The sequence below is a fragment of the Daucus carota genome, chromosome 9 (genome assembly GCF_001625215.2).
Source record: "Daucus carota subsp. sativus chromosome 9, DH1 v3.0, whole genome shotgun sequence".
Taxonomy (NCBI): domain Eukaryota; kingdom Viridiplantae; phylum Streptophyta; class Magnoliopsida; order Apiales; family Apiaceae; genus Daucus; species Daucus carota.
In genome coordinates, this window is record NC_030389.2 from 5,851,861 (window position 1) to 5,868,350 (window position 16,490).

General features: G+C 34.6%; 1 protein-coding gene, 1 long non-coding RNA gene and 1 pseudogene across 2 annotated transcripts; all 3 read left to right on the plus strand.

Moving 5' to 3' along the window:
- The first annotated feature begins 754 nt into the window (after positions 1-754).
- LOC135149195 (uncharacterized) lies at positions 755-2,248 on the plus strand. The gene is made up of 2 exons (XR_010287428.1): positions 755-1,763; positions 2,005-2,248. It is a non-coding gene; the product is annotated as an uncharacterized LOC135149195 (long non-coding RNA).
- Positions 2,249-5,089: 2,841 nt separating this feature from the next.
- On the plus strand, positions 5,090-12,750 carry LOC108201144 (kinesin-like protein KIN-14I). Its single transcript, XM_017369445.2, has 21 exons — positions 5,090-5,324; positions 5,601-5,767; positions 5,880-6,023; positions 6,151-6,384; positions 6,476-6,547; positions 7,015-7,116; positions 7,208-7,294; positions 7,386-7,472; positions 7,564-7,641; positions 7,773-7,946; positions 8,029-8,110; positions 8,489-8,584; positions 8,668-8,847; positions 8,946-9,052; positions 9,155-9,333; positions 9,436-9,597; positions 9,717-9,970; positions 10,050-10,213; positions 10,752-10,904; positions 11,379-11,719; positions 12,371-12,750. Exons 1-21 carry the CDS (start codon positions 5,207-5,209, stop codon positions 12,483-12,485), a joined length of 3,096 nt encoding a protein of 1,031 aa, XP_017224934.2. The 5' UTR covers positions 5,090-5,206; the 3' UTR covers positions 12,486-12,750.
- A 651-nt stretch (positions 12,751-13,401) lies between these two features.
- Positions 13,402-15,985, plus strand: LOC108201145 (cytochrome P450 72A397-like; annotated as a pseudogene).
- Positions 15,986-16,490: the final 505 nt, after the last annotated feature.

Here is a 16,490-nt window from a genome sequence, read left to right on the forward strand (position 1 = left end):
ATTAACCAGTGACGAAAAAAGTATCCTTTTTAACCAATAGAAAACGCAGTTGGAATATGCGTGTCTGACTGGTATGCTGTGCGCATCACATACATGCGTGTATCAAGAAAGTGATGTATTGCTGGCAACTATTTCAAATTAAACACTATATTAAAAATCATTGCACGCGCATATCAAAGATGCGTAAATACAGAATGCGCATATTGTTTTCCTATCTCATATTCATCAATTTCTTGACATCACGTTTGATTAAAATCATAGCAGACACATATCATACCAGGATGCTAATTAACAAATGAAACCTCCCAAGAACACACCCACTTCATTTTGAAGTGGGTGTGTTTATATATGTGTGTGTGTATTATACCTCGATCAAATGAAAAGTTATGAATTCTAGTATTGATGATAATATAATCAGATTTTGAGAAATTTATTTACTATTTATTTTAATTTTACAATTATTTTGTTTAATTTATATCAAATAAATAATAAATAAATTTCATAAAATCTGAATATATTATTATGGGTGAGCAAAACCGAACCGGAACCGAAGAACCGAACCGAACCGTGAAAATTCGGTCCGGTTCGGTTATTTTTTTTTTAAAATTTTGGTCCTTTCGGTTTTTCGGTTCGGTCCGGTTCTTTTGAAAAAATTTCAGTTCCGGACCGAATATACCGAACTATTTATATTAATTATTTAATATATTAAATATAATATATGTTATATGGTTTCATTTGTAAGCCACATCACCCAGTTCCCCATTCCCACTGCCAGAGACGCGATTAGCCGCCTAAACCCTAATCAAGCATACACGATTTATATTCAGACTCGGTATTATCATGTATGTTACTCTGGTATTCAGATGCTTGCGACTGGGATATGAGGAGGCTGTGACCCAATTCTTTCAGGAAGTTAGATCTGTTTATTTAATTAGCACAACACACTTGTAGTAAATTGAATATTGTTTTGTCACTTTGTGTTGGATCAAGAGTTTTTTGCTGATGGCCAGGCGTGCAGAATATTGAAGAATGGAGTCAGGTGCAGGCCGTAGGAGTGGAGTCTTTGTGATTATCCTATTTTTGATTTAAAAAGTTCGGTTCTTAAGGAAAGAACCGAATATTATAACAGATTTAAGCCAAACTCTCTCCCTCTCTCTCTCTAAAAAATTAGGGTTTGGAAAACCGCCGTCTTTTTTCAAGCTAGTTGAGGGGCTACCATCGGTTTCTCCTCCGGTGGAAAGCCCCAATCCCGTTATTTTCTTTCATTTTCGTTTTAATAAAACCCAACTTTTTGGGTGTTTGTGTGTCTCTCCTGTTGGAGTGTGTTTGGTTTGTCTCTCCTTTTGGAGTGTTTGTTATGTTAATTCACAAATGAAACCTCCCAAGAACACACCCACTTCATTTTGCACCCCGCCCCCCACCCAAAAAAAAAATAAAAGAGTAATAAATCAGGATTTCATAATATGATAGACATGTGTGCATGATATAGACAGAGGAAGGATAAGAAAGAAAATGGATGTTGAGATTGAAGGAGAGAGACAACATATGAGCGGGAGAGATAATAAATCGAGATAGCATGCACCGAGTCGTTTAAATCCGCAATCCTTGGAAGTGTGTATCTGTTATAAGGACCATCTTGATGCAGAAAAAAGAAGGCAAGATGTTGTTTCCAGTGAAGAATCTTCAGCAGATGAAGATCTTCTCACTGAAACCGATGGCGACTCATCCTAAATAGTTCATAATCAGGGACTTTGGCTGTCAAGGTAAGTCTGTAGTGCATCCATGTTCTGCACTCAAATTTGATGTGATATTAGTAGGAGCCTAGCCAGATTCTTGCTGTGACTATGTTATCTTTTCTTTATCCACCAAAAACAAATTCCATAGATTGTGCAATTTTATGACAACTATGTGCTCATGTATTCACTTTTTTATTTTGTTTCTTTTTTTTTCTGGGATTAGTCTATTATGTTGTTTCTTTTTTTGATGATCAATTCGGCACTGCAGGTTGATGGCAGTGGCCAGTGGATGTGTATCAATATGTGGGAGTATACTTGATGACAAGGATTTCATTGCCAAGCACACTGGAGTCTAGACCTATTCTGTTTTTAATGATATCAAGTTCAACAGAGTTTTTGACCACTGGAGGGCCACTTTCTTAGCTTTTGTAAAATGCATTTTATGTTCTGGAGTCTGGACTGTATTTGCATATTTTAATTTTAATCAGTTGTAATGAAGATTATTTTTTCAAGATATTCTCAGTTTTATTTTTTAGTTCCAGACTTCCAGTAGAATTGTAGAATCAGAGTTGCTTGAAAAAATTATATATGTTTAACCAGGCCTGGGTAAAACCCGGTCCGGCCTGATCCGGCCTGCAGGCCTTAAACAGTTCCTATAATTTGCTGACAGACCTGGCCTGGCCTGGCCCGGTTGTCAGTAAAGCCCGGCCTGGATTTTTGACAAAAAGCCCGGATATTTTCAGATCCGGATAAAGCCTGGCCTGCCAGGCTATTTGTGCACCTCTATGCGTGACCAATGAGGTAGAAAGGACACTTTACCCGAATATTGATATTATGGGCAAGTGCCATTTAAAAATATGTTATTCTAGTCATTTTCTCAGAATCATACTAACAGCCAAAAAAAATGTGTGGAACTCGATAAAAAATAAAATTTACTTCTCGAAAAGATATTAGATATATCTATTTGATATTTTTTATGATTTTAATAATTCAAATGAGACCAAAAATTTACTGTAATAACTTTAGATGGAGAATATTGAATCCATAAAGCAGGGGTGAGCGGCGAAATAAACAAAAACCTGCATTTGTTTATACCTTGGACAACACATGGAGTATATGCATGCACACAATCTGTTCTGTATTTCTGTTCATTAATAAAATAGCCTTCTAATCCTCAACTTTAAAGTAAACACAAACATTTTTAGAACCTGCCCTAATCATTATTCATGTTTGGAAGAAACACAGCTATATAGTGGCGGAATTATAATTTCAAATAAAATTTTCATACTTCATTAATTTCCGGCCTCAAAAGTAAAATAGTTATCAACTTTTAAAAGTCATTCGCCCAGGGTTGATCTAGGATTCGAATCTTGGGGGTACCAAATAAAATTTCGAAAAACACTTATATATTTTTAAATTTTATAGAGGCACTTCTATAATTTTGAAAAATTTAGAATGATGAAAAAGAGTTAAGTTCTATGGAGTACACAAAAACATTGGAGTATTGGAGTACAAGTCTTAATTTTTTAGTTTAATCATAAATAATATATTTGATTATACAAATTTATATACAATCTATCATTCATAAGTTGTCTTGCACATAATTGTCTATCAATCTTTAATATCTTTCAACTTTAACAAGTATTAACATTATTGTTCTACTTATTAGTTATATTGCAGAACATAGAATCCTGTAATTTATAAAAGTCATTATTCTACCTTTTGATTACAATGTTTATGTTGTGTAGAACATAATGTGCAGGTTATTAAATGTTTACGAATATTATTGAACAAAAAAATTGAAATTTACATGAATAGATTATATTTTATCCAACTTTGTACTCCAATACTCCAATATATTGTGTACTCCATTGAACTTTACTATGATGAAAAATATAAAACAAATAATTTAGGAAGAACACGTGTCCCCGGAACTCTTACTAGATACCTCCCTCCTGCATTAGCGTCTTATAAATTTAGTCGGCCTCCATCATTCCGCCACTGATCGTGATTCCCCTCCTATCCTAGACTAGGATTTTTTGGAGGAATGAGTTGGCTGGTTCTCTGGTTCACAGAATAAGGGGTGCTTATGACAACCATTTGCCTAAAACCTTGAATACTATAACAAATTAAGGAGCACTAGGAGACCATGAGGAGAGTTGTTTATACAATTTTGTTGATGTTCTCTGGACCCTAATGATATGTTTTCATCATTCTGAAGCCATGCTAGCTTTTTCATACTCTATATTTTACAATAAAGTCTAAACGTAGGAGAAGAAAACATGCTAGATCGATAGGATATTATAGTTTGGTATAAATGTCCGATTTCTTAAATTTTCGTATCTTCTTTCCGTCTTTATTAATATTAAGAAATCTAAGCGAATCAGGACAAAGATCACTAAGTTATTTCTTGAGAACTCATAATTACAAGGATCTGGATAAATTCTGCAAGTATAGATTGTGTTACTTCTGCAATACAAAAACAACTCCATCACATTGTCTGGTTGCTAGTCAAAGCTCCTTTGTCGTCTTGTGATCATATTCCCGCACATTTTATTATTCATTGTTTTAAGGAAAATGCTTGGTGCATATAATTATGTACAAAAACATGTACATAATGACATGTGACGGATTTTAATTGGATGGCCCCTGCATTTACACCAACCACCCCAATTAAAACCCACCACATCACTTGCCACATCATTATGTATAAATTTTCTGTACACAATTATGTGCACCTAACACTACTCTTATTTTAATTTAGACAATAAATTGATCTTTTTTTGACAACATAAAAATCATCAAAATATGTTACAAATATAAGTTGATTCAAAATTTCATATATCGACTATTGTGGAATCCGAAATCAACAATGACAGTATTTTCTTTTTTAATACGGAATTGACATCCTAACAGCCCGGGGTAGACTTGAACCTTGTTTCTACGATTAAGATTCAGTTTAACATTACAAGATGTTAATATCATTAAATAAGTAAATTGTTAATAAAAAATTATACTCAGTTCAATGTTAAACGATATTATTATCACTGAATTAGTAATTGCTAATAAGAAAATTATAAAATTTACTAGGATATACACTCAGATAATACTAAATATACACATGAGTATTCATTTGGCAACCAATACAAACCGTCAGCTCCCTACCCTAAAGGTTCGGAAATTGTGTGAGTCTTTTTCCATAAAATTAATGAAAAGAAAAGGAAGAAAAGAATAAAATCGAATAATAAAAAGCAAAACAAATCATACCCTGTTTTCTTTTATTGATCACCTCTGTTCCTTGAATCTTCCCCTTGTTTAGATACCAATAGGTGCATATATATAAATATGTCAATGTTAATGTAGGATTGCATGCACAGAAACTTGGCTACAACATTGCTACATTGTCATTCCTGACAGTCATGTTATTCTGAAATTTCGAGATTTTTGTCGAATAATTCTTTTCGATTTTCATGGAAAGTGAGGGGATTTTACAGTTTTCTGTAGCTTCTGTAGTGGGAGATGTTCTTCAAAAACATGGCAAGGAATTGCATGCAATAGACTTGGAGTCCAGGAAAGCCAATGAAGATTGTATGGCCAAATTTTCTTCTTTATATTTCTTTGTTTTATGTTATGTTTTTGTGTTTATTCCAATTTTTTTGATGAATTTTGATACTTTAATTTGTGGAGCTTCATAAATTCTATAATTTTCATTTTTTTGCTAAATAATTCATGGTTACACAAATTTGTAGTTTGTAGCCTGCAGGCTATATGATCAAGTTGTTTTTGATCATTGGCTAAACGGGGTTTTATGTTGATCGTAATCTTTAAAATCAAATTAATATTGGGGATATCATGAATTTTCAGTTGTCAATAGAAGTGAAGCAACACATTGGTTAAGGAAGATGATTGGAGTTGTTGCAGCTAAGGATTTGCCGGCTCAGCCTTCAGAACAGGAGTTTCGGTTAGGGTTGAGGAGCGGAATTATACTCTGCAATGTCATTAACAAAATACAACCACAGGCTGTTTCCAAAGTAGGGTTCATATTTCTTATCAATTTAAAAAGTTTTGAAACTTTTGTGATGTTTGTTGAAAATATGTTGTTGCACATTGTCAGAGTTTATAATTTGTCGATTTGAATGTTAGGTTGAAGCGCCTACTGATCATACTGTTATCATCCCTGATTTGAAAGCAAAGTCTACAAACCAATACCAAGAGAATGTTAAAAAGTTTCTTCTGGTTGCGGAAGAATTGGGGTTTCCAACTTTCGAACTCACAGATCTTGAAAAGGTGTGTTTATACTATTTCATTTTAATCATAAAAGGTGTGCATGACTTGATTGCATCAGAAGTGTCTGTAGGTATTCTTACCAAATGTGCTAATTTAATGTATGTGTTCGAGTTGGTTTGTGTTTCAGGGAGGGAATACTTCAAATGTAGTAGAAACTGTTCTAGCTATGAAATCATATTATGAATGGAAAGAGAGAGGTGCGTTAGGAACATGGAAATATGGTGAAATGTGGGACGCTGATAAGCAAGTTCCACGAAGAAGTACAGAGATACCAATCCGGCGTAGTCTATCTAGGATGTCATCTGGAGTATCTTTGGATAGTTTTTCTAGCGAGGGTTTTGGTCTTAACCCTACAGATATGGTTTGTGACATTCCTCTTTTAAAGTGTGAAATATATTATATGCAATAACATAGAAAAGTGCTGATTGTTTTGCCTTTCGCTATAATTTCAGAGTGGTGCAAGCCCCTTGCATATTCTCATCCGGGATCTTCTTTGTGATAAAAAGAGAGATGAAATCCCAATAGTAAGCTTTCATAAGTTCATTAATTATATGGTTGTAACTGATACAGAACAGGACTAGGATTGCCAGCATATTTGTCTCCAGTCACAGAGATGTGTTAGACTATGTTTTGGCAAGACTTATGCATTTTAAAAGGACAATGATACTAAATAATCCACTGTAAAGTGACCTTAACAGCGATAGCTTATTGTTCATACTTCTTAAGGTTAAATGACTACTCTGGACAAGTACATTCATAAAATATATTAAAAGTTTTGACTAGTGTAAGGCTTTACTAATGACTCTTTTTAGTATTTCTGGTAAAATTAGATGATTTCTGGACATGTGCCTATACTACTATTAAAGCTATAATACCATATGCCTATTCTATGATTGATTTGAATTTAAAACTTTAAATCTCTTTTCCAAGTTTGCGTCATGCTTATGGTCTAAGAGAAATAAGGGCTGATATATACCCATGTCAACTACAGATAGTGGAGAACATGTTGCACAAAGTCACGGAGGAATTTGAGCATCGCATTGCCAATCAAACCGAGCAGGCAAAAGAGAACCGAATACAAGAACATGAATCGGTTGGTCTAATATGCAACAGAAATTTTGCTTTAAAGGACATAGTTGCCGCACTGTTAATCTTCTAAATGTATCTATTTGGTGATTTAACAGATGAAACAAGATATTAGAGATATGGATGGTCCTTACAGCAGTCAAACCGAGCAGGCAAAAGAAAACCAAATACAAGAACATGAATCGGTTGGTATATTATGCAACAGAAATTTTTCTTTAAAGGACATAATCGCCACACTGTTAATCTTCTAAATGTATCTATTTGGTGATTTAACAGATGAAACAAGATATTAGAGATATGGACGGTTCTTACAGCAATCAAACTGAGCAGGCAAAAGAGAACCAAATACAAGAACATGAATCTGTTGGTCTATTATGCAACAGAAATTTTGCTTTAAAGGACATAGTTGCTGCACTATTAATCTTCTAAATGTATCTATTTGGTGATTTAACAGATGAAACAAGATATTACAGATATTGAAGGTCCTGACAGCAATGAATCGATCTCCAGTCCTGGTTCCGCTGAATCAAAGGTATCCTTATCTGATTAAAAATATAGTAATATCATATGCAAGCATTTTATTACTTCAGAGTTGCAGTTGTCTATCAGCATAAATGAATTTAGAATTAAACGGGAGTACTCTAACATCTCTGATTTTTAAAGATTGAAGACAAAGAAAGCTCAAAGTATGTGAAAGAGGAAGATTTCAATGAGAACTATGAACATGATTATGGAGGCATTACTCAGAATATGAAGCAGCTAGTCGAACACTACCAGAAGAATTGCATTACTCAGAGTATGAAGCAGCTAGTCGAACACCACCAGAAGAATTTACAGGTACTTCAGATGCAATTTCGATACATATGCTAATATAGACTTTGCGGTGGTAATGGCTAATGCCATTATGTCTGTAATGTAGGTGCTAAAACATGATCTCTATACCACAAAAGCTGATATGCAGAATTTGAAAATGAAGTATCAGGACGAGGTGCACGGATTAGGTATAGTTCAAACACAGCTAACTAAAAGTGTCCACACCCATCAAACCTCCATTGATCCGTTAATTCACCCATCAAACCCCATCGATTCGTTAATTCGTCAAGTATCTTATATGCAGCAATTAAAAATCAAAATAGCTGATCTGTCGAACACAGTATCAATCAAATTGATGGCCATTAATCCATCACCAACTTCATCAATTTTTGATGGAGTGGCTAACGTATTGATGGACCAAGAAAGAACTGTTGCATATTAATCTCCGTCTATCTGTTGATTCTTTTGGCGAATCAACTCTTTTGTTTCCCATTGGCACATATGCTCTAATGGCGCCCATAAATGTTGACACAGGAAAGTATTTAATACCTGACATGCCTTAACAGGTGAACACTTGCATAAGATAGCGCATGCTGCTTCGGAATATAGAAAAGTTTTAGAGGAAAACCGCAAGCTATATAATCAAGTGCAAGATCTCAAAGGTGACATGGCAGTCGCAGAAACACTAAATAACTGACTTTTTTTTTATGGTACTCTAATTTGTTTTCTTAACTTGTTCCTGTAGGAAGTATTAGAGTCTACTGCAGGGTGCGGCCTTTCTTGCGTGGAAATTCAAATCAAGGAAGCGGGACTGTAGCCAATATAGACAATGGAAAAATAACTCTTATCACTTCTTCAAAAAATGGGAAAGACGAGCATAAATCATTTTCCTTTAATCAAGTTTTTTCCCCATCTGCAACCCAAGGTCAATAAGGTCCCCAATATAGTAATTGTTTTCCGATACACTTTACTTGTCCATGGTTTATGTTAAGAAGCCTTGTCATTTGTTTCTTATTTGTACAGAACAAGTATTTTCAGACATGCGGCCTTTAGTTCAGTCGGTACTTGATGGGTACAATGTTTGCATATTTGCTTATGGTCAGACAGGATCTGGGAAAACATTTACCATGGTAAAATATTTAGCAGATGCTGTGTAAATCTGGCACCCAACTCTTTTCATGAAAAACTTGTTATTTTATTATGTACTTCTATTTGATTCTATTTTTCTGCAGAGTGGACCAGATAATTTAACAGAAGAGACCCTAGGTGTAAACTATAGGGCACTTGGTGATTTGTTTCTTATCTCTGAACAAAGAAGAAAGACCATTGCTTACGATATAGGTGTTCAGATGATTGAAATTTACAATGAGCAAGTCAGGGATCTCCTTGCCCCAGATGGTGCTAACAAAAGATATCCTTCGCAGTAGCTGCACATGTTTCTTAATTAAACATATTATTATGCAGTTCTAGACTGATTTATTTGAGTACTATTACTTCTTTAACTCCTGAGAACATTAGATATTCGTAACAGTTCACAAAAGGGCTTAAATGTACCTGATGCAAATCTTGTACCAGTTGCATCAACACTTGATGTTATAAATTTAATGAACCTTGGACACAAGAATCGTGCAGTTGGTTCTACATCCATGAATGAACGAAGTAGTCGTTCTCATAGGTATTAGAAGCATAATTATTAAATTACCAAATTAACATAGCCTTTACCTAACATGGATGACTTTTGTAAAACCTCATTTTAATATACTATTTCCTGCTGTAACTTTGGCATTTTTACAGTTGCTTGAATGTTCATGTTCGAGCAAAAGACCTGACATCTGGGTCGGAATTTTATGGCTGCATGAATCTGGTTGACCTGGCAGGAAGCGAAAGAGTTGACAAAACTGATGCTGTGGGAGATAGGTTGAAGGAGGCGCAACACATCAATAAATCCCTTTCTGCTCTTGGTGATGTGTTATCTGCTCTTGCCAATAAAACTGCTCATATTCCCTACAGGAATAGTAAACTCACACTGTTACTTCAAGATTCTCTTGGTAAGTCCACTTATTAGTTGACTGAAAAAAAAATACCTTTCTTCATGTGTGCTGTTGTAAAAGGGTGCATAATTTTCAGGGGGACAAGCCAAGACACTAATGTTTGTTCACATTAGCCCTGAATATGACGCTTTAGGAGAAACAATTAGCACACTTAAGTTTGCTGAAAGGGTTTCTACAGTTGAGCTTGGTGCTGCTAAAACAAACAAAGATACTTCTGAGGTCAAGGATTTAAAAGAACAGGTTACTTGACTTTATAATTAAAACTTCAACATTTAATTCTGGGATATGCTTATAAACCTTACTGGTGATACAATGTATACATATTCTATCCTATCATCCCTGTTACATTGCCACTTTTAAATCAGATGTATATGATTTCAAGATGCAGTGCTGGTAGTTCTCTGTTAAATCCTTGGCCTATAGCATAGTAGATACCCATCTCTTCCTTGTAACAAGAGGTTGAGTGTTCAAGTTTCAGTGGATGCATGAATATCTGAGTTTATATATCTTGTGACGGGCTGTTTCCAAAACAAAAATCATCTACAATAAGATATTGATGTAAAACTACAAAACATCCTGAAATTTTTTTCTGTGTCTTAATAGAATCTTACAAAATTGCAATGGAGTTTCACAATATAAGTAACTGATGATGTACCGAAGGCTATTTAGGTGCCTCTTTGTTAGTTTCAGTATCAAACTCACTATCAGCCCCTACTTAAATTAGTTACTTATTGTGAAGTTCTTAAGTGATGGTAACTATCTTGTTTTGTGATTGTAGATTGCTAAATTAAAGGCATCCTTGGCAAAGAAGGAGTCTGAAAATATTCAGCAATCGAAGTTAGTTAGGATGATGTCTGCCGGTGCTTCAATATCCAGTTCTAATTCTCAGGGTGGTGGGAATACATCAAGCGAGGAAGACGGATATTTGAAGGTAAGTTATAAGCTTCATCACATCCAAATAGGCACAACCAGTATTATATTTTGTGCTGAGGTTTTCTTAAGTACAGGGCTGCTTCTTGTGCCATGCAGATTGCTATAGAATGGTGTCATTAATTTTGTAGGCACATGTCCATTGGTGTGTTATATGTGGTTCTATCTATATTGTAGAAAGAAACTAAAATTTACCACTCCAATGGTATTCTATATCTTGTGCTAAAATAGAACAATACTATAATTTGTGCTATATTTAGAACAAAAGATAGATGGAGCTATAATTGCTACTTGCTAGAGAGTGAAGAGAGAGAGAGAGAAATGGATAAAAAGTTACTTGAAAGTTGGTTAAATTTATATTCAAAAGTGGGATGTATTCAGAAGTTTGTATTGAAACAAGATTTGAAACCAACAATTGGAGACATGGGGCTATTTTAGCACCAAAAATCACTCAAATTTTATATGTGGCGTGCAGGACAATACGAGTGCTTGGGCATCACCAACTGGAAGTCCTCAATCAAATGTAAAACCAGATTCTGGAAAATGGGTCGATAGGATCATGGTAAACAAACCAAACTCAAGGAAGATATATCCAGAACAACCAGATAAAAAACATATTATAAGAAGTAATAGCAGTTCCGAATATGAGATGAGCATAAATAGATATGATCTTGCTACTACAACTGATGAATCTGACATAGAAGCGGCAGCCAGTGACAACTCTGAGCCAGACTTTGCCAAAGTTACCACCATGACTGTCTTGGGATCAAAGAATAGGAGTCCAACTCCGAGGCAAGCAAAGACAACACCGATAAGGTACCATATGTTTCCTGAAATGGTAGTAGCATAAATGTCCGCACTTGTAATTTTTTGGCAAATCCCGTTTTTAATGCATTCTATGGGGTTAGGGATACTTGAAGAAAGGTAAAGTTCTCTTCACATGAGCCCCCATTCAGCTTATTTTCTACCTAGCATATAAAATATAGTTCAAACACACAAGCCCAGGACACCCTTTGCAAGCACCAACTTCACAATTTATCAATTGCCAAGAACGATGGGTGCAGGTACGGGTACGGGTACGGGGTAAATAATATGGGATACGGGAGTTCGTCATTTTCAAAAATATGGGGATTTGGATACGACATGTATCATAATTGTGTATATATTTGATATTATTAATGATAACTTTATGCGAATTGAATCAAATACATGGTATAAGCATATAAGCATCTAAGACACAATAATTTAGGTCTAATCAATTTCATTTTGTTGTAAAAATTGTGAAAAAGAAACGGATTTTGTGAGTATTAAAGTATCCCCATGAATCCGAGTATCTGATATGGGGGGCATTATACAGGCATTCATGGGGTTACCCATAAATTTAAAGAGAAAACAATATATATGTTGTGGCACTTCACGATGAAACTATGTACACACACATAATTATGTCTATTAATCTGTGTTCAGGACTCCAATTCCACAACCGTCAGTAAGGAAACCATCCAATGGAGCTCGATCTGGAATTCCAAAGACTGGTAGGCAACCTGTTGATGCGAGGAGAAAACAAGGTGGTGGGAAGTAAGACTAGCTAAAGAGATCCAGTTTTGTTTTGTTCAAGTGGTTTGCATGCTTTTTATGTACATATTGAGTGAGAGGTTGGCTATTTTGGTTACTTGCAACCACTACAATATATTTTTATTTTTGTAAGAATGAATTGACAGCTCTCTCACATCTTGCCATCTTGGCATTTATCGTGTATCAAAGTATTGTTAATGGCAATCCTTTTAGCTTTTATACATGTTGAAGATTTCAGATTTGTTGGCATGATCAATATGACTTATTTGATGAATGATCACATCTCTCTGTACATAAGTTCTTAAGTTATGTTATTATCCTTACTGTTTCAGATGGTCTTAACAAAGTTAATCACATAACATCTTTCTTTTTTTTTTATCACATAAGAGGATCAATGATAGATCAGGTTACTTGAATGCATCACTATCAGTTATGTTTTCAAAACTAATATGGAAGTATTTAACTATATTGATGGGGTACTTGTTATATTACAAAATCCTAACTAATATGGAAGTATTTCATAATAGTATAATAGTATTTATAAAATTCTAATCAATATAGTAGTATTTTTATAAAAATATAATAATTATTATAAAATCCTGACAAATATGGAAGTTTTTTCATAATAGTATATTAATTATTATTATTAAATAGAAAATATTTACATAACCAAATTTTGGTAGTAGAATATAGTCCATATTTTAAAAATTCCAAATTTGATATAAAATTATACCAAATGAATATTTGATATTAAATTTGGTCTCTGGTACTTTTTACATCATTTTGAAGTTGGATTGAAAATTTCATCTGATAATAGCAAAAGTAACAGATAGAAAAAACCTGCAGAAAAGGAAAACAGATGCTCAAGCTTTTCTGCTACAAAAATATATTTGAAAGGCATAGCTGGACAGAAAGTAAAAGAAATGGAATCAGTAGAAGGAACAATAATACTTGTTGCATGTACATTATTGATATGTGCATGGAAGACTCTGAACTGGATGTGGTTGAGGCCTAAGAAAACATGGCTTTCATGGCAACTCTTATCGTTTATGGTCAGGAGATCAGAAAGAAGAAATGTCTCTGTTAATTGAAGCTCTGTCAAAGCCGATCCCTCTGTCCCATGATATCGCTCCTCGGATCTTTCCTTTTATCCATAAAAATGTCTCCATTTACGGTATGTACCTAGCAAAGTTTAAAATATCCGAACATAAACATTCATTTTTGTTTTTGTGTTTGGATCTAGTAAAGGGCACGAGAGCCACGTAAATTACATGTTAAAACGAATATAAGGAGTAAGGACATTAACAATATACTTCCCTCTCATCTTTTTCTTTAACATAAATTTTTTGTGCTTAATTTTTTGCAGGCAAGAAATCCTTTATGTGGATTGGACCAACACCAAGGGTAATTTTTACGGATCCTGAAATGATTAAAGAAATTATAAATGATAATATTAAATATCGGGTGCCAGAGACAAACCCTTTTTTCAAGTTGTTTATACATGGCCTCGCGTTTCTGGAAGGGGATATGTGGACTAAGCACCAAAGACTTCTCAATCCTGCTTTCCATGCTGAAAAGTTGAAGGTGAAAATTACCTCTGCAACATCCTCTGTCGATTAGTTAGATAAGCTAAATGCCTTTATAAGTGCAACTGTATGATTAATTAGTGTGTACCAAATTAGCTAGCATTTTCAATTGGCCTATGGCACGTTGTTGAACGCTTCAGTAGACATGTAGACACGAGCCTGGGTGCGTTTTTAGTTTCTTGTGCTGATTTTTGTTGTTTTTCCAGTGTATGATACCAGCATTTGATTTCTGTTCCTGTGAGATGATAAAGAAATGGCAGGACATGATATCAGAAGGGAGAAATTCATGTGAGATCGATGTGTGGCCTTCTCTTCAAATATTAATGGGTGATGTGATATCACGAATAGCTTTTGGCAGTAGCTATGAAGAAGGAAGACTGATTTTTGAGCTACAAGTTGAACAAGCCAAGCTTGCTTTCCAGGCGGTGCTATCAACTTACATCCGTGGATCCAAGTAAATTTTTGATGTTAATCCTAACATTGCAAAATGCAGGAATTCATCTTCTCTAATTAACAACTAGTTAAGCATCTGAGTCTCAATGAAGCATGTTCGTCTAATCCTGCTTGCCTATCCAAAAAGACTATTAATTAGGATGAAAGACTAGAAGATGAATGAAATTATTATATTTTTATGCAGGTTTTTACCGACTAAAAGGAATAGGAGGATGAAGGAAATTGACAGAATAGTGCGGTTTATGCTCAAAGCTATAATTGATAAAAAGAAGGCGGCTATGAAATCAGGAGAAAGCAGCACTGATGACTTCTTGGGGATATTACTGGAAGCGAATGCTAAGGAAGTTGACCATGAAAACAAGTATATTGGGATGAGCACTGAAGAAGTAATTGAGGAATGCAAGCTGTTCTATTTTGCTGGCCAGGAGACGACCTCAACTTTGCTCGTGTGGACAATGATTTTGTTAAGTATGTACCCTGACTGGCAACACCGTGCTAGAGAAGAGGTTCATCAAGTGATTGGGGATGATAAAGTAAATGTAGATCATGTAAATCGGCTGAAAATTGTGAGTACTTCATTTTTACAGTTATGATACACTATAAATATTAGCACAATTTAAGCTTGATAAACTTAAACAGTATAGTTAATATCTCAAGGCCTTCATGAAAACAATTTCTCTACTCTTTATAGTGGGTAAATTCTGCATATATCAAGAAGAAATTAGTATGTTATTCATTATTAGTCCATCTAATTAGCTTTATGTTGTCTTGTATTTCAGATTACTAATTTATTGTATTCGCTATCCAGTTCCTATATCTGAAAAGAATTAGATAATAAAGCTCTTATATTGTTATAATTTAATTTTAAATAAAATAAATTATATCACAAATAAGTTAAGTTATCCAATCACTTAAATAACTTATAATCCCGATATCCAAACACTTGTAATAGCTTATAAGTCCAAACCAACTTATCACTTCTAATCCACTTCTTTATTTTAAGCAATAAGTCGCTTCTTTTAAGCTCAGCCAAACGGCCATAATTCTGTACGAGGTTTTAAGATTATACCCGCCAGTGCCACTACTAGTCCGAAGAAAAAGAGACGGGGTTACACTGGGGAACACAACTATACAAGCTAAAACGGATGTCGCGTTACCAACAATCCTAATTCATCATGACCAACATCTCTGGGGCGCGGATGCACATGAATTTAATCCTGAAAGATTCTCAAAAGGCGTCTTGAACGCTACAAAAGGCCAGGCAGCTGCATTTTTCCCATTTGGCATAGGGCCTCAGAACTGCATTGGCCAAAACTTGGCAATGCTGGAAGCAAAAATAGCTATGGCCCTGATCCTAAAGAACTTCTCCTTTGAGCTTTCACCGTCCTACACACATGCTCCGATTCGTATAGTTACTCTTCATCCACAACATGGAGCAAGCTTGATTCTGCATAAGATTTAATCAGCTTTGGAATTGAAGGAACTGGTGGAAACAGACTACAAACCATGATTCTCTGCATTATCAATGTCATCTTAGTTGCTTTATTTTCATTTGAATTTTCATTTTACATTAAAAATTTGATCCAAAAATATGACTTGCAGTTTTTTTGATCATATTCATGATTTATATGCGGACCTTGTCACTTGGGATGGAATGGGAATGAGTATATGCATCTCAAGCAAAGTTTTTGTTGTTTTTGCTTTAGAGGAATTTAGAGTACAAAAATATTTAGCAGAAATTTATTTTCATTTTCCAACATGCTCGAAACGAATAATAGATGGACTTGATCAATAAACTTTCCCTCCATCTATATCGTGAATATTAATTTCTGGACTTATTTCGGTAAAGGCGAAAAATCCTTTTATGTGGAATGTGGACGGTCACCAAAGATTATTATAGCGGATCCTGGAATGAATAAAGTGATATATCTAAATATCAGATAAATAATTTGTTATTCAATTTAGAAGGTACC

Bases quoted from the DNA above. Each gene is read 5' to 3' on its own strand.
- LOC108201144 (XM_017369445.2), top strand. From the start codon at position 5,207: ATGGAAAGTGAGGGGATTTTACAGTTTTCTGTAGCTTCTGTAGTGGGA. The intron at 7,117-7,207 runs GTTGGTCTAATA...GTGATTTAACAG, and splicing joins GAATACAAGAACATGAATCG to ATGAAACAAGATATTAGAGA. The intron at 9,053-9,154 runs GTAAAATATTTA...ATTTTTCTGCAG, and splicing joins CTGGGAAAACATTTACCATG to AGTGGACCAGATAATTTAAC.